This window comes from Mandrillus leucophaeus, unplaced genomic scaffold (assembly GCF_000951045.1).
Source record: "Mandrillus leucophaeus isolate KB7577 unplaced genomic scaffold, Mleu.le_1.0 Scaffold837, whole genome shotgun sequence".
In the NCBI taxonomy this organism is placed as follows: Eukaryota; Metazoa; Chordata; class Mammalia; order Primates; family Cercopithecidae; genus Mandrillus; species Mandrillus leucophaeus.
In genome coordinates, this window is record NW_012109108.1 from 227,999 (window position 1) to 246,783 (window position 18,785).

General features: G+C 31.6%; 1 protein-coding gene across 1 annotated transcript in view; it reads left to right on the plus strand.

The window, feature by feature from the left end:
* Positions 1-7,743: 7,743 nt before the first annotated feature.
* The window catches only part of CSN1S1 (casein alpha s1), a 14,694-nt gene continuing 3,652 nt past the window's right edge, over positions 7,744-18,785 (plus strand). The window contains exons 1-13 of the mRNA XM_011968283.1: positions 7,744-7,800; positions 9,951-9,983; positions 10,428-10,448; positions 11,663-11,686; positions 12,191-12,214; positions 12,302-12,343; positions 12,858-12,881; positions 13,537-13,560; positions 14,902-14,934; positions 15,745-15,768; positions 16,733-16,774; positions 17,749-17,766; positions 18,241-18,282. Coding sequence (XP_011823673.1) covers positions 7,750-7,800; positions 9,951-9,983; positions 10,428-10,448; positions 11,663-11,686; positions 12,191-12,214; positions 12,302-12,343; positions 12,858-12,881; positions 13,537-13,560; positions 14,902-14,934; positions 15,745-15,768; positions 16,733-16,774; positions 17,749-17,766; positions 18,241-18,282 — 402 coding nt within the window. The 5' untranslated portion in view covers positions 7,744-7,749. The remainder of the gene's footprint in view (positions 7,801-9,950; positions 9,984-10,427; positions 10,449-11,662; positions 11,687-12,190; positions 12,215-12,301; positions 12,344-12,857; positions 12,882-13,536; positions 13,561-14,901; positions 14,935-15,744; positions 15,769-16,732; positions 16,775-17,748; positions 17,767-18,240; positions 18,283-18,785) is intronic.

Here is an 18,785-nt window from a genome sequence, read left to right on the forward strand (position 1 = left end):
AAATTATTCCTTCTATGCTTTAAAAAAAAATCTCTCCCTATCTTCCCATTCCCCCTCAACTTCCCAGCCTCTAGTGTTCTCTGTTCTACTTTTGAGTTCTATGAGATCAATGTTTATTTAGCTTCTACATATGAGTGAGAATATGTGGTATTTAACTTTCTGTTTCTAACTTATTTAACTTAACATAATGTCTTTTGGTTTCATTCATGTTGCCATCAATGACAGAATTTCATCTTTTTTATGGCGAAATAGTGTTCCATTGTGTATATATAACACATTTTCTTTATTCATTCATCTTCTGTTGGATGCCTATGTTGATTCTATATCTTGGCTGTTGTGAATATTGCTGCAATAAACATGGAGGTGCAAATGCCTCTTCAATATACTGTTTTGAGGAAAGCAGCATATTGAAAAAATGACCAGCAGTGTGATTGCTAGATCATATGGTAGTTGTATGTGTAGTTTTTTAAGAAATCTTTTTATCCTTAAATTTTTCAATCCAAATATGTCCTTTCTGTTCAACTATTTACTTTTAGGCACACTAGTACATCCGTATGGCTGCCAAAATCTTTTACTAGCTACTAAAGTTTAAGTAATCAATGAAGCATTCTTATTATTGATATTATTATAATAACTAAAAGAAAAGTGGATACAAAGATGTTGACTGGATTATGTTGAATTAAGAAACTTGCATATCTGAAAGTCTACAGATTTTTGAAGAAATATTATAAAGTTTGTCTTTAGCAATCCAATGACACTTTGTTCTACTAGTTTTTCTCACTCTCATTCCTTCTCTTGATGGCTTAAGTAAATTCATCTTATGTGTATTTGGAAATTCCAAAATTTCCAAATAGTTATGATTTACTTTCTCCAACAACTATCCAAGGATATGATATCTTGTATACAATGAGTGCTCTCATTGAGTCAGTAAATAACATGGTATATTTGAAAGAGCATAGGCTCTGATGTTGAAAGGCTTAACTTGCTATTTACTTGTTAACTGCTCTATGCCTCCTGTGGAAGTTAATTTATTTAAGTTATAAAAGCTTTGACTTTCTTATCTATCAAAGAAAAATTAACATCTGCTTTTCCAATAGTATGCAATTCTTATGAGTAGCAAATAGAATAATAATTGTAAAAAAGACTTTGATCATTTTAAAGAACCATATTAATTAATTATGGAATAACACATTACATTCTGCTGATGAGTGGTTTAGTAACCAATCTGGTAAACCATGTTTCTGTTAGCCAATAGTGTCTATTAAATGCATTATACCTCCATAATAACATTATACAAAAATATCCAATGCTTAGACTCAAGAAAGTATATCAATTACAAAAACTATGTTCCACTAAGTCAGAGAAAGAGAGATTTCTGATTGGTTAAAAAAAAAAAAATCTTTATTCATCAAATTATACATTTTTTCAGAAAGAACTTACTATAGTAAAAAGAGTAGGATGTGGTTATCACAGTTGAATTTTCATCCAGTTTTCAGGAATGTATTGAGTAGGCCTCACGTGTGGCAAGAGGAATGAATTTTTGATTGGTGGTAACAAAATGGTGGTAGTATAGGTATTATGTAGAAAGATAATTGTGAGGACATCCTACCTACAAAGACAGCATAGTGTTGAGTAAAGAAATGCTTTATTTTACGCATTGTGATGCAGGTAAACAAGTTCATAAAAACATGCTTCAGCTTTTTTTTTTTCTTTTTTTTTTTTTTTTTTGAGATGGAGTCTCACACTGTCACCCGGGCTGGAGTGCAATGTCAGGATCTTGACTCACTGCAAACTACGCCTCCTGGGTTCAAGTGATTCTCCTGCCTCAGCCTCCTGAGTAGCTGGGATTACAGGTGCCCACCACCATGGCTGGCTAATTTTTTGTATTTTTAGTAGAGACAGGGTTTTACTATGTTGTCCAGGCTGGTGTCGAACTCCTGATCTCATGATCCACCCACCTCAGCCTCCCAAAGTGCTGGGATTACAGGTGTGAGCCATCGCGCCTGGCCTCAGCATTTTAAAATAACTTTGTTTTTATTATACATGTTACATGTTTCTGCTATTTTCTTGTGCGTTTTTCCAATGGTGTTTTATATAAAAATCCTCACTATCATGTGAGTTGAAAGGAGACGACTAAATATTACATTTTCAAATCTACCAGTTCCTTCATACTCAGAGTGTTACATAGACCAACAGCAATTCTCACCTGAGAACTTGTATAAAATATAGAATTTCAGGATGTACCTTAGACCTAATGAATCTGACTCTGGATTTTAACAAGATACTTGGGCGATTTATAAACATGTTAAGGTTTGAAAAAGATTGTTTCAGTCTTTATCCCATAAAAAAAATCAAATAGTACAGGAATTCATTAAACAAAAGTTTAAAGTTCTCTTTTCTACGTCCCTCTTACATGTCATGGCAAACTTTTTTATTCATGGTCTCTATTAGAAACTTTCCTTTTTTCCTTCCAAACATTTTCTATGTATATACCAATATACAAGCTTAATTCATGAATTCTCCAAAGTTCCCAAATTCATGAAGTATGAAGATAAACTGGGCATAAAGTAATGAGTTGTTTTTTATTTTTCTTTCAAAAAAATCATGTTCTAATAATGTGTAATCTTAAATATACATTCATCTTATTACAGGCACTTTTCTAAATGTACAATCTAACTTTTCCTCCTAATTACATAGAAAGTGGATGTTACTGAACATTTGGGGACGCTGAGGCACAACAATTTGAACAAGATTATACAGTTGGTTAGTGAGAGCCAGGATTTAAACTTACAATTTAACACTGGAGCATTGCCTTACAACCACTACATTATAATCACCTTACTAAGACTGTGTGCTTTATTTTAGAACTCCAAGGACCTATTGACAAAGCATCGCAGACTTTTAAAAGGCATTATTCTAATTGCAAGCATGATATTAAGCATAGGTGCTATATATCAGTGCTACTATATATTCATACTAAATGAAAACTTCCTGAAAATAACTCTATTTTAGTTTCTATTCAGACAACACCTAAGCACATTACTAAGCATCTATTGTGAATTCTCTTTTAGGTTCCAAATTGTATGTGAGTTTCTAGAGAAAAACAAAAATATCTTTTACATTTCTCCGTAAGGTTCTTTCTTGAAAGTTAGCCATTTGCTGCGTAATAAAAGAACATTTTCCTAGAAGACTTACCAATCTTTTATCAAATGTCCTGGGACAACTATGACAAATTACCTTTGAAATTTCACGCTCTAAATTACTGACTTCAACAAAATGAGTCCTTGAGAGCAGGTTTAAATATGAAGCAGAATGTGTATGCAGCAGTAATATACATAACTTTCCATAGTAAAATTTACCACTTGACATAGTATTTTTTCTCAAAATCTATCTATTGCTAATGAGGTCTCCTTCCATTTTTGTATGTATTAATATTCTTTTTTTTGAGACAGAGCCTTGCTCTGTTGCCCAGATTAGAGTTCAGTAGCGCAGTCTCAATTCACTGCAGCCTCCACCTCCTAGGTTCAAGTGATTCTCCTTCCTCAGCCTCCCAAGTAGCTGGGATTACAGGCAGGCACCACCACACCTGGCTAATTTTTGTGTTTTCAGTAGAGACAGGGTTATGCCATGTTGTCCAGGCTGCTGGCCTTGAACTCCTGATGTCAAGTGATCCGCCAGCCTCCACCTCCCCAAGTGCTGGGATTACAGGCATGAGCCACTGTGCCTGGCCTGTATGTATTAATTTTCCAACGAGTATGAATCCTAAAAAGAAATAAGCTTCCTGTAGTTGCCCCTTACCTGATCTATTTCCACTTTCCCTTGTATAGGGAATCTGTTGGGTGTTCAAAAGTAATTGTGCCATTTGACTAGAGTGTCTACGTCCTAGTATTCCTGGAATAGTCCTGGTTTATGGTGTTGTCCTATTGTAATTATTAAGATCTGACCCTTTCATTACTAGAAGTATTGAACATTGGATGATCAATTACATGTTGAACCTACATGTGACCCTGTTTCGCAGAAAATTAAATACTGACTTTCGGAAAATAATTTCATTTTGTATTTACTTATGGGACAAATTCCCATCTGACCACAGATGGTCTAAATATATGCTTCAAATGGAGCTTTTTTAATGGTTACAACAGACCAAATTTAACTGATAAAAGCATACAGAAAATTATCAAGATAATGCATTAAACCTCAGTTAAAATCTTGCAGACTGGGCATTGATTGCACAAATCTACAGTCATCATATAAAATCATATTTTCTCAAATTATAGTGGATAGTCATATTGTATAATAATAATGATTTATTTTTTTAAAAGGAAAACCTACTGAACCCTCTTTACTTACTAATAACTAATTGAGGCAAAGTAGAGCTTGATCCTTATCCCTAGGGGATTATAGATTAGTATTTATTTATTTATTTATTTGAAAATAGAGATGGGTTCTTGCTATGATGCCTAGGCTGGTCTCAAACTCCTGGCCTAAAGCAATCCTTCCAACTCGGCCTCCAAAAGTGCTGAGATGACAGGCATGAGACACCATACCTGGCCACATTACAGATTTTTTAAACCCTGGATTTTGAGTTCATGAAAATTTATAGAGCTGTTATGTAAATTCACTAAGAGGTGATTTGCCTTATTATGTAAATTAGACATTTGTAATTGTGTAATTGATCCCCTATGATGTAAAGGCTTCTTATTATCAAATTCATCTAAGGGGCCTTGTTTGATATGGCCAACAGTCTTAGTTTTCCTCAGGTACTCCATACTCCAGAGGCCCTGTTCGAATCTTTATTTTTGGATTTTTTGTAAAAATTAAACTTCTTTACTTTTTGTGGGTTAATTATCCATCATACTTTGAGGCCGGAAATTTTGTGTTGCTCAGGTTTTATATCCCCAATACCTTGTCCAGCACTTTCATCTTTGTGAATAAATAAGTAAATAAATGAATAAACAAATGAGGAGACAGAATCTTTTCATAAATTACAGTAGATTTTTATATAGCTTGATTTTGAGTTAGGAATAAAATAAATCAGTTTTCCTGGGTACACTTCTGGGAAAAGACAAAAGCAAGGTATTATAATACAGCTGATGCTTGTCCTCAGCCTCTTAAATGAATCACAGTGAATAGGAAACACTAGTAGGTTGTTGAAATTGATGTGATGTAGTCAGTAAGGAAGACACAACTAAAGAGAACTTTAATATGGGAAAGTACATCTCTTCTGATCCCCAATCTGAGATTAACCAGTCTGAAACTTCTTTTAATCCAGAATAATGCCCTTTTCATGTGACTGTGAAAAGGCTGTAAATATCATTATTATGTTTTTATTACCTAAAATAGATAGTATTATTCTTTTCCTGTAAAAAAGCAAAGTCACAGTCAACAGCAGTTTTTAAAAACCCTCTCTATTACAGATATTTTCCTCAGGATATAGTATTTTTCTATGTTGTATAATGATAGTTAACATAAAGGAACAGAATTGGAGATAGGAGAGAGGCATTTTCATTTTTTTCCTTTATTTACTTTAAAAAAATAGGAAATCAGAGATATGATATACTTTTCCGAAATCTTTTAAAATTATAATTAATGAATAAATATTAATTCTAATTAGACAATGTTATAATTTGTTAAATACAAACTATCACAACCAATATGCCTAAAAGAAAGCAAACAAAAAATTGTCTGATGTAGCTTAAATATCACCAAAACATATAGGGTAGTTGGATTTCCTTCTTTGAAAAAAAGATCAGAGCATATACAGTATAAGTTAATCCATAAAGCAGATAGTCACAACAAATAATAGGAGACAAGCTGCATTTTAAAAGGTAAATAAATGATGAATTCTTTTAATGACCTAGTACACTGATAAAAATTGGAACGTTTCTAAGAGCCTATTTTGTCCCCAGGATTTCCATTATAGGAATTGAATTTTTCAAAAGATATACAGAGAACTGTATTAATATGTTCCTGTCAAATTATGGATTCAACATAAAATCATGTTTTTATAATAGCCATGCATTTGGAAATTTTTGTATTTTAATTTTCAATAATGCTACTTTATTTCTTGTGTAATCTGTTATCATAGCATGAATCACTCCCTGTTGAAACCTCTCAGAATTTCCTGGGAAAGAAATTGGACAGAAAATTAGTTTCCTATTTGGGAGAATTCTTAGAATGTAAATAAACCTACTGGTTGAACTGAAACCACAAAATTATCATTTTCCAATTACCACATTTAAATAGCTGTGAAGCAAAGAGATAGGCCATCATCTTGATCATCAACACAGCTTGCTTCTCTCCAGTCTTGGGTTTAAGGTACTGCGTTTACATACAGCAAAATTACTATCATTTTACATTTTACACTTTCTTTCACTATTTACTAAGTATATTTGTAACTTTTCCATATGTTTACAAATATTAAACCTTCTTATGATTTACTGGCACCTTAAAAATCCCTTTGCAAATTTGGATACCATTTTAGAACTTTAGGTGATGAATCAATACAGTTTTATAAAAATACCAAATCATTTTTTTGATAATTTTGTAACTAAAATATTATATGTTTTTAAAGTTGGTACATAATTTCAGTAGAGACTTGGGGTAAAGTAATTTAAATTATTTTTACCTGATTCTATGAGAAGTTGTTATGCAAATAATTTATTTTTGTAATTACCGTAGCAAAAACCATTTCTAGCAGAATATTTCAAGGCCATTTTTGTTTCATGTCATTTGGGTAATAAAATTAACTCTGCAATGTGTTTATCTATAATAGGTAATTAGATATAGACGACTACTTTGTTCAGATTATTAAGTTTAGATATTCAGAAAGACACAAATAGTAAATTTATTTGAGTTCAAAAATATGCCTTCATTAACACATTTAGATTCTAAAATTTGTAGACTGAAGCAATATATATAAATGTCAACGTTAGTATGTTGATTAATATGTGAACAAATAGCATGTGTGACCTGATTTTTTTTCTAATGATTTCACTGGAAACCATTTTCCCGGTACATGTGAATGTCCATATTTCTGGGTGCTTGCAATTTAATGAAACTAAAGAAATCAAATATAAGACATGTCAATATTTTGATTCTATCCAATTCAATCATCTTCATGTATTTATGTCATGAATATTCCAATGTAGCAAAACATGAAGTTATGACTAGATTATTTTAAAAAATAATTGAAGGAGATTAATAGCTTTTATATAACATGCAGACAGGATTTTTCATGAAGACTCTAAAAGAAAAGAATGCTCTCAAATAGATTTAAAAGAGAAACTCATTTTCAAAAATTTTCAATCAAATTAAATTCCAGTTCTCAGTGGATTTTACTTTATTGCCCACTTTAGAAAATCTGATTTGTGATCTAGGAGGAAAAGTGTTTTCTTTTTTCAATTGTATTTCAAAATTAGCACTTCTCTGTTTCTCTAAGTCCATATTATTACATTAAGGACAAAATGTCATGTTTTAAAGAGTTAGTGAAGAAAAATGTTTGTAAGAAATAAGTATTTCTGAATAATATAAGAACTATGACTAGAATGATAAACATTGATATTGAGTAGTAAAGTTTTTAAAATCTTAAGTTTATAAAAATTCACGTTACAGCTCCTCATATAAGCCTATTTTATCAACATTTGCTCCTTTGTTGAAAAATCAAGGATTTTTTTTTCAGGAAATAAATTTCATATAATAATATCTAACTCTTTCTTTTTTTGTCGTCTTACATAGGCTTTTATCACCATGAAGCTTCTCATTCTCACCTGTCTTGTGGCTGTTGCTCTTGCCAGGCCTGTAAGTTCGGTAGAGAATTTAGAAAGATTTAGATTCTTGTTAGAAATGACCTGAAACTTCATCAAACATAGGATACCCAGAGGAATAATCTTCAAGCACTGCATGATCTCCAATTGGCCTCTGAAGTCTTGACAATAGAAATGCAGTAATGCTTCCCATTTTCATCACTGTTATACAGTCCACTGAGAGCCTTAACTCTGAATAAAATGTCTGACTTGAATTATAAGCACCCCACAATAAAAAAGAGCTAAAAATTTAAAAGTAAGAAAAAGAATAAGGTAGTGCACAACATAATAAGTAGCATCAAACAATGTGATTAGGCCTGTTCCTTGAGTCTACTACAAAATTCTCATGTTTCTAAAAATGTAATAGTAGTCCAACATTTCTTTACCAAATATAACACAAAGCCACATGTTCCAATGTATCCTACTTTTGGAATCAAAATCAAACCCTCATCTGAAATGGCTTGTGTCAACTTTTCTTCCCCCCACAAGGGATAGAAACCTGGGGTGATTCAGCTGATTGAGTGATCAATTTATTGTGGTCACTGTAAACAATGTAAATAATGAAACTAGATAATGCATATTAAAATTACCTTTCTTCTCAAAAAGAGTGTTTATATCAATTAGATAGGGATGTGAACCAAAAAGTTTCTCTATTCTCTTGTTATGTGTAGTTAATGAATGAGAAGAATAAACACCTGACTGAAAAAACATCAGTTTAGAGGGATGATTGGAGATATTTGGACACTGAAATTATCTCATACAGAAGCAAAATTTCTGAAATGCAGATATAGTCTGTTGTTTGCACTGACAGACTTGTTCTCTACATTCCCCTTTGGAAACTGCAGAATCAGTCATTGTCAACTTCTGAACCAATAGTCTTTGTTTATGCTATAATCTAAGCATCAGTAGAAAGAAATCTCTGCTTGCAAGTTACCAAAACAATGATACATCTTCCTCAGGAATGAACCACCTGAGAAGTTCTTATCTTGTCATTTTACCAGGAAGTGGGGAAAAGCAGCCCAGAAAATAGATGCTACACTTTTATTCCAAAGGAAACAATAGAGTTATGTGTTTGTTTATGTCACTGTTTAACATGAAGTCTATGCAGATGGAGATCAATTGTCATATAATTTAAGCAATGATAAAAATAAAGCCTAGACAATATACCCAAAGGATTATAAATCATGCTACACCCAAAGGATTGTAAATCATGCTGCTATAAAGACACATGCACATGTATGTTTATTAAGGCACTATTCACTATAGCAAAGACTTGGAACCAACCTAAATGTCCATCAATGATAGACTGGATTAAGAAAATGTGGCACATATATACCATGGAATACTATGCAGTCATAAAAATGGATGAGTTCATGTCCTTTGTAGGGACATGGATGAAGCTGGAAACCATCATTCTCAGCAAACTATGGCAAGGACAAAAAACCAAACACCACATGTTCTCACTCATAGGTGGGAATTAAACAATGAGAACACTTGGACATGGGAAGGGGAACATCACACACTGGGGCCTGTTGTGAGGTGGGGGCAGCGGGGAGGGATAGCATTAGGAGATACACCTAATGTAAATGACGAGTTAATGGGTGCAGCACACCAGCATGGCACATGTATACATATGTAACGAACCTTCACATAGTGCACATGTACCCTAGAACTTAAAGTATATAAAAATAAAAAATAAAAATAAAACCTAAACATTTGAATTAGGAAATTATAATTTGCCCAACATTTTTTTATACTAGTTTAAAATCATCTTTAGAATTTTGGTGTAATATAAATAATTCAGAAAACTAAATAAATTGTTTATTATTCTAACCCAGAATTATAAATTCTAACCCAGAATTTTTGCTTTTTAAAAGATGTTTTACATAGTTTTCTCAACTCCCAGCCATAATCTAAAGAAAGGAAATGATTATTTTCCTTTGATATTTGTCTATAAAATAATTATGATTTCTTTTTTTCCACTGTATTCCCAAAGAAACTTGGTCTCTGACAAATATTGTTATTAAAACACGTACCTTTTGAAAATAGCAGTGTCAAAAATCATCATATTATATGTGTATTATTATATTGTTACTGTCATTTTAGTTACTTTTTGTTTTACAATTCTTGCATTGTTTTTCACAGAAACTTCCTCTTAGATACCCAGAACTCCTTCAGGTAAATACTCTATTCTGCATTCCAAGAATTCACTCTAATTGTGAAGCATATACTCCAAATGTGCTCTTCCCTTCTCTATGAAACAACCTGTTTCACTTTTGCTGACGCACCATTTCTTTAGTTCAAGCACTGCCAGACGTAATTTGCTCTCACAAACTTAGAGGACGACACACAGACTTAGATAAACATTTATGTTAATAAAAGTCTTATTTTTATCCAAGAGAAGTAGTTAATTAAACAGAATCTGTTGACGTGCTTATTATAATGTATTCTTGCTTTTTTCAGTGTTACACGTATTCAAGCCTATGATTTACAGTTTGGTCTCATTTGAGATGTTGAATCTTGAATTAGTTACCTCTATCACAACTTTCTATGAGCACAATTAATCCTACATTCTGTCCTGCAATTGGAATAATACCATTTTAAACTTATTATTTTTTACAGAATCCATCAGAGAGCAGTGAGGTAAGCTCTGTTTAAGAGGAGTCAAGATTCTCTCTTCCTTTTTCTCTCTTTCAATTTGCTATCATGCATGTTGAATGTCTTCTTCTTTACAATTTTTATTTCCCTTCAAATGCATCCAACAACTCAAGTACCTGGATTGCTCTCTCAATTCTGTTTGATGAAATTCCTATTCGACTTCTTAGTTAGTTTGGTAAGCATAGACTTATTAAATTTCCTGGCCTGGTGAAGAAGGAACTAATTAAGGTGTAGGTGTTCTTTAGATTGTAAAATTAGATATAAAACTAAAACTAATTATTTGTTCTTCTACCCTAGAAATCTGTTGGTTTACCAAATTAAATGGAGTATTTGTGTTCAAATGGGAATAATGTGGTTTTTTTTGGTGTTTTTATTATTTTTATAATTCACAATTTAATTTCAATAGGAAATTATCAAAGAAGGAAAGTTTCTCAGGCTTGTTTTGGTAAGTGTTATCCATTTATTCTTAAAAGAAGAAACATTTTTCTGGGAAAAATTATTTAATTTATATTTATAATTTTTTTTTTTTTTTTATACTGGGTGCAGTGGCTCACACTTGTAATCCCAACACTTTGGGAGGCTGAGGCAGGATTGCTTGAGCCCAGAAATTTGCGACCAGCCTAAACAGCATAACCAAACCCCATTTCCACAAAAAAATTTGAAAAAAAAAATAGTCGGATGTGGTGCCATGCACTTGTGGTCCCAGCTACTTGGGAAGCTGAGGTGGGAGGGTCACTTGAGCGTGGGAGGTTAAAGCTGCAGTGAGTCATGATAGCACCAGGGCGATAGAGCAAGAAACTGCCTTAAAAATAAAAAGGTTTTTTGTTGTTGTTTTGTAACCTAAGTTGATCAACTCTTCCCATCATTCAGTCACCCAAACGCCCAGAAAGAATATAGAAACAAGATATGCATATATTAAAGAGTCACTTTATATTTTCATTTGTACTTAAATGTTTGCCTCTCCAAAACATTCTGCTCTCCTTTCCATGACATATGTGGAGGTTTACAGTTTCCTTACTCCTTATAATAGAATGCTCTTAACTGTAAATAATACGTATGTGTCATATTCTCTATAATTTTTTGACTTAATTGCTGAATAGAAGAACATCATATTTTAATTCAAGGACATTATCTAAATGATTTGATAGATAACCCAACTATGAATGAATTTTAACATAACCTTTTTTTTTTTTTTGTAGCCTATACCATTAGAATCAAGAGAGGTAAGAATGACTCCACAGAATATACGGTACAATTAACAAAGGGAAGTAAGTGTTAAGATCAGGAGACTCAGAACAGTGCCTAAAACAAAGTGAAAGTCAAGGATAACAAAATTGAGTGGAACAATGTAAAAATATTGTTAATTGCACACTTACATAGTAGTCTTACGCAAAGAAAGTGTAGGGAAACACCACTTAAAGGTTAGAAATGATACACTAAGGAATACTAGCTCTTTCATGAAAAATAAATTTATTTTAAATTTGTATCAGCACTAATGAATTCTGCTGAGAATTCTAAAGATTGCTGATTTGATTGACTTAATTGTGTAGTGGGAAAGACCATTTAGGGTTAGAAATGATATAATAAGGAATATTAGTTCATTCAGGAAAAATAGGTTTATTTTTAAATTTGTATCAGCACGATGTGAAGTATAGTTTCTCATAGATTTCCACTCATTTATGTCTTGTTTCACTAATATTGTTTATCTTTTCTTTTTTATCCCTAAGGAATACATCAATGGTATGAACAGGGTAAGAAGCATCAACGAAATTTAAATTATGTTAAAAGTTTGTCTTCATGAAAACATATTTTACAAGGTACACTTTATTGATTTTTAGCAGAGAAAAGTTCTGAGAGAAAAACAGAGTGATGAAATCAAGGTACCAAAGTTTTTCTTGAAAGAGTATGACAAAAGTATATATTCTTGTAGTAGCAAAAAAGTTTTCATTTAGGAAAAGAAAAAAACATTTTTCTATGTTTTTTCCTTTCCTCGAACTTTTCACTCATACATTTGTAGTGACTAATGGATTCTGCTGAGAATTCTGAAGATAATGATTTCTTGACTTAATTGTGTGACTGTGATGAAACAAGGCATTAATGTGAATGAATGAAACAGCAAATAAACAAATAAATGCAATTATGTGTTCACATTTATCACCAAAATTAAATGAATGCTTTATCAAGGATATTATATGAAGTAATACAATATCTGGCTCAAGAATATTTACATAGTCATACTCAATTATTTTCTTTAAACGTAATATCTTTGATTCGGATTGTCTACTAGTTTTTTAGTAGAATTGGTATTGAGACAGCAGGTGCTCAAACTTTATGAGATAAAATATAAATCTTCTTAACAATCTTTCATAACTGACTGATCGATTGTCTTGGCAGGATACTAGGAATGAGTCAATTGAGGTGAGACCCTTTGTTTTAAAATTATTAAACCAATATGAGGAAAAGAAACAATACATATTTCCAAAAATAAATTATTATTTTGAATAAAAACTATGACAGATAACTCTAATTCAAAGAAAGAAAAGATATACTGCATCATACGTTGGCCAGAGTAACTAAACCAACACAAATATTTTGAATTTAAATTCTACAGATAATGTCACTGATCTCTGTATTGCTGTAGTCGTGAAAACTAAGCAAAACGTACTAGATGGAGCAACTTCATTTGCTTAGGTATTTATACACCATTGAATTAGTGCTCTCATTTAGCCCAGTTGTATTTACTTCATGAGCTTCAGTGCAGTGTTCTGTTCAGTGTCCAGAAGCTAAGTTTTAAAAGAGGGAAAACGAAAAGTCATGCTGGATAAAGGAAAATGTAAACTTGCTTTCACTGATTTACTACAACATAGAAGAATCCAAAACGTTTTATTTAAATTTCAAAATGCAGGTTCAGGTAGCTCAGAGATAAGGTAGGCAGGCTTTTTAGTTTTTCTTATTACTTTGATATTGTCTCAGTTTTCTATTTTCTTTAACATCCATTTTATTTGGTAATCATTACTTTTGTGTTTGACTATTTGCCATGAAAAATGAAATTAATTATCTTTCCTTTCTTAAGAACCATGTTATGGCAGAGTCTGAGGTAAGACCCGTTCATTCTAGTGAACTCTACACTTATGTATCACACATAGTGTACGCAGTATGCTTCATTTTAAGAAGACTGTCTTCTGAAATTAAGCAGAATAAGACACTGAATTTTAAAATGTTAACATCTTAATTTTAAATTAATTCTATTCTAATTTTAACTTATTGGACTTCTCAAACAGGAATATTATACTCAAAAATGTATAATGTGCTATATAAAGTTGAAATTGGAAGATGGAATTTAAGCCATTTAAACAATAATTAGTAAAAAGATTGCTTATGCATTTAAATACAAAATAAAAACAAAAGGTGCATGGATGTTTAAAATGAGAGTCCCACAGAACGCTGGCTCTGACATCCCAGGGCATGAGATTACTTTTTTATTTTAGATACAAGTGTATGCGTGTAAGATTTTTACATGAGTATATCAGACACAGGTAGTGAGCGTACTACCCAATAGGTATAGGTTAGTGCAAAAGTTATTGTGCTTTTTTGCCATTAAAAATAATGGAAATACTATTAGGTTGGTGCAAAAGTAATTGCAGTTTTTACAAAGTAATGGCAAAATGTCAATTACTTTTGCACCAACCTAATAGTTTGTCAACCCATGCCCCTCTTCCTCTCCTTGGGCAGAAAGAATCTATTGCAGCAATTACCTAGGATCAGTGAGCTACACTATTTACAAATATATTTTTTTAAATGCTGACTTATTGCATATGGTTAATTAACCATCTCCAGAGATAAAGTCTGTCGAATATTAAAATTAATCTGTTAAAATATGTATGTACTTGGGAAGTAAAATTATATGTATATATAAATATAAACATAAAGGACTTTGAATAAAAAATAAATAGTTCAAAGTAAGTATTTTAAAAGCTAATGTAATTTTAGTTTCATCTTAAGATTGTGTATTGTATTTAATGTTTCCATTTTATTCACATCACAGAAACCCCAAGGGCAGATGAGAATAGATGTTTAACCCAGGGTTTTAGGTACCCAGCTAAATACAGTTCTTTCTTAGAGGTTTCATTTGTGTCACAAAAATCTATGTAAAATTTGCATTCTACTCAATGATAAACTTGTGTTTGTTTTCCTAAATTAAAAACTATCGCTTTTAAGTTTTTATGTTCCCAGATAAGTTATTAAACCTACAGCCATAAATTTTCAAGTAAAATTGACACTCCAAGAAAATACAATATAGTACGCCTGAATTTTCCCATACCACTAATTCAATTACAATGTTACCATGGTAAGCATTTCACCATGATGGTATCGAACTAGTTTCCTTCAAATTCTAAAAATCCCAGGGTATAGTTGACACTAGTTTTCTTTATTTTAGAAGACGGAATCTAGCATCAGTTCATCAAGTGAGGTAAATAATTGTGATATTAATTCTGAGTCCCAATTAATTTAAAACATTATGAAAACTTGTACTCTGAGGATTACATATCCCATAAGGTCTGTTTGTACAAGGCAGTGTATATGTGGCACTATTCTAGTTTTAGTATGTGAGTAGCTATCCAAAAGAAGTAAGAACGCAATTGTTTGTCAGAGACAAATTGACATTATTTCTGGGCAAACAATTTTATCTGGCATCTGTGATGTCCAAATTATTATTTTTTAACCAATTACTTTGTCCTTCTCAGATTTTGTTAAAACTCAATCTTATCGTTAAAAATTCTAACAATTACAATGCCTATAAGCCAATGAAGTAAACATTTCATAAACCATTTAGAATTTAACCAATTCTAGGTTAATCAGACGTTGGTCTCCTCTAACTACTCCCCACACTTTGCCCTGTGTTAATCTTGAGAACAAAAGTCGGCCTACATAAAAAGTGGTGTTGTTTTTCCTTTGACTTTGGGAGAAGACCTTCATGCAAGTTACCAAAATAAAACCAACTCAGTTAAGCGGGATTTCTGTTAAGTGAATACAAATCATTACTTCACCTCCACCCCCAACATTTGGAGCAATGTAGTGGTTAAAGCAGTGAGAAAAGGAAAAGCAATGTGATTATAATATGTGCTTTAAATTATTAATCTTGTCTCAGCTTTTGGGGAATTTATAATGAAAATCAATTTACTGTAATTGTTTAGTAATAGTTTTGTTGATTCATATTTTAACTTTAAATGTAAATTAATGTCCTGAAATTAAAACTATGCATATTTTTATTTTTTTAAAGGAAAATTCTCTCAGTAAGTCTGCGGTAAGATATGTTTGCTAAATTTAAAATATATTAATATTTTCCAGGATAAATTAAAATGCACTTACTTTCACATATACAGACACACACACACACACACACACCCCCCAAGGGAAGACATACTATACCAATGCCATCTGAAAAAGTGACATTAAAGATTTATCAAAGGCAAATATACCAAGGAAAGAGTGAGAATGTTGTATTGATAAATTATTTATCCTTTTCAATATCTGCTAGACTTTATTGTAAGTAGTCTGATGGGATCTAGATGCTTTCTTATTCCCCTCTAAAAATAAAACTAGCAACTTTTTTTATCCTGGGTATCTAATTCACAGTTTCACTTGAATATTTGTATTTTATAGTCTCCTTTTGAATCTACATAACATAGTATTTAAGTGGCAGTCTGTAGATTTGGTTACACTTGAGTTCGACTCATAGCTCTACCCACACATATGTGATGTTGAACCGTTCACTTTCCCAGTATAAGTCTATAACTAAACCCCAAAATGGCAATAATAATAAATATCAGATGATGTAAAGCAATTAATGCAATCCATGACACAGAGTAAACTATAAATAAATGTTGGATAATATTTGAAAAATTATTTTTCCCTGTCCATTTAATATTCTAATCTAGTTTGGCCAAAGTTAAATCTTCACAGTCAGCAAATAAAAAAGTTTTAATTTTCTTAATAATTCTGATATATTGTACTAAAATTGGCTGTTACTAATTTATATCAGACAGAATTATAATTTAAATTCAAGAAGTTGCTTTTTAAAATGTTTTTAAAAGGGAATAATGGAAGAGGTCCAAATTATTTGGGGTAGAAATGGCACTCAGGTTTAATAGTTCCTCATTCTCTACCCTTGGGAAAGAGCATTGTAAGATTCTTGTTTCATCATATGAAAGTGATGGGGTTGGATTGAATGATATCCAAGCAATTGAGAATATTTTTCTTTTTAATAGGAACAGTTTCGTAGAATGAACGAATACAACCAACTTCAGCTGGTAATATTTTATTCATTATAATACAAAACCATATTCTACTATAGAATTAAAAGAAATTTTAAATTGAGGCCACTTCTAAATATATTTTTATTTTTATTAAGAAATTATTTATTCTAACCTTGACCAATAATTGGCATATTATTTGTATGTTTGCCTGCATATTTGCTGGCAATGCTCGTTCTCTTTATTTCTGTACTAAAGTTGTATATCTTATCCGTAATTACTAACCAGGGAGAAAGTGAGTACATTCTACCACAAATTCACTTTTAATCTCCCCGATGATACATTCTGGTTGAGAATTTCATAAATATGCTTACCTGTGAAATCACAGATATGTCAAATAAACTTTCCATTTAAGGAACAGTATAGACTCTGAGAAAGGAAACAGGAATGCTAAACATCAGATTTGCTTCTGTCAAAACTCACCTAATCTGCTTTTCACTGGTTTCAACCCTTTTGAGTAACATATAAGTCTTTCTTTAGGGAGGACAATAAAAACCTTTCAGTTACTATAAGTAAATTTGACATAATGAAGACTTTGGGAAATGCTTTGTTTTAATTTAGCAAAATTACATGCTAGCATTTTTAATCGTTATCAATAGAGGAAGATGAAAATCAATAATGAATTTAATTTGGACCCTAACTGTTACTCTTGTTTCCATTTTCAGGTAACTTGTGTTTAAAATAGTATCCAAATAAATTTAAACATATCAGTGCCCCAATAGAATTCATCATTATTGATCTAGAAAATTACCTGAATAATATATTTTAGTACCATATGCATGATATGGCTAATATGTAACCTCCATAACTGTTAGAACCAACTGGTCCTCCTGAGAGATTTTGTAGTATTTTACAGTGTTGTCTCCAGTATTTAACATTGTCCCTGAACAAATGAAGGTACCCAGCAAATGTTTCTTATTCGTGAGTAAATAAAATGAAAATACTAAAACAGAATGTTTTCTCCTCCCTAGCAAGCTGCCCATGCCCAGGTGAGATTATTTATTAAATCTAAAATATTTTAGTATTTCCTTCACGTGTTATATTTTTATAATGCATGCTTCTTTTTTAACATAAATATATTCTGAGAGACAGTGTTCTACCAACCCTACCTGGTAATATTTTACTTAAAAGTCGCAAAAGATAAAATTTAAATAATTAATAAATAGCCCTAAATAGAAAAATACATAGTCCTAGAGAAGTGGTAGGTTATTATTTATCCTCAGAATATGAACCTTACTAATTGTTTATTTTTCCAAACTATAGTGAGCTTAGCCTTTGGCTAATTTCTTTTTCTAACGTTAGAAAATAAAAAGGGTTTTGACATTTTTTGCTAATTTTGGCATAGAATACGATCTATTCTAAATTTCATGAATGATGTTGTGTATACTTCTGGTGCAATGTAAGATAAATGTGTTATACCAGAAGATGTCTAAGTAATTTAGAATGTGTTTCCTTTTATGCAGGAACAAATTCGCAGAATGAGTGAAAACAGCCATGTCCAAGTGGTAATATCTTGCTTAATATATTACAAAACAATAGTATTTTGTTAAGCTTAAATATGTTTGCTCTTAAATAGCCCCCTACTCTTGAAGAGATTTTTTTCTTCTCAAACATTTCTAACTCCCAACTTAAATCTCAGTTCTGACAGCTTCTAAGCATATGACCTTGAGCACATTGTATATTCTCTTGGACCTTTGGTTTCTCATTTGTGGAGAAAAATAATATGTGTCTATCAATTTATTTCCTCCTCCAAAACTCCCATGTCTTAATGTTTACAGTGATATGTCATGTCTTCACATTTAAAGATAATAACTGTATGTTTAATTCAGTGGCTCTAATCCATTAATGATTCAATTTATATACAACATACTAATTAAAAAAAAAAAAAAAAAAACCTATGTAAAGAAAGCCATGGAACATCCTTCGTATGAATGCAACTAGAGAAAGAAACTTTTAGTTCCTCATAACACATCAAATTTTACCCTCAGTTTTGTTTTTTTTTGTTTTT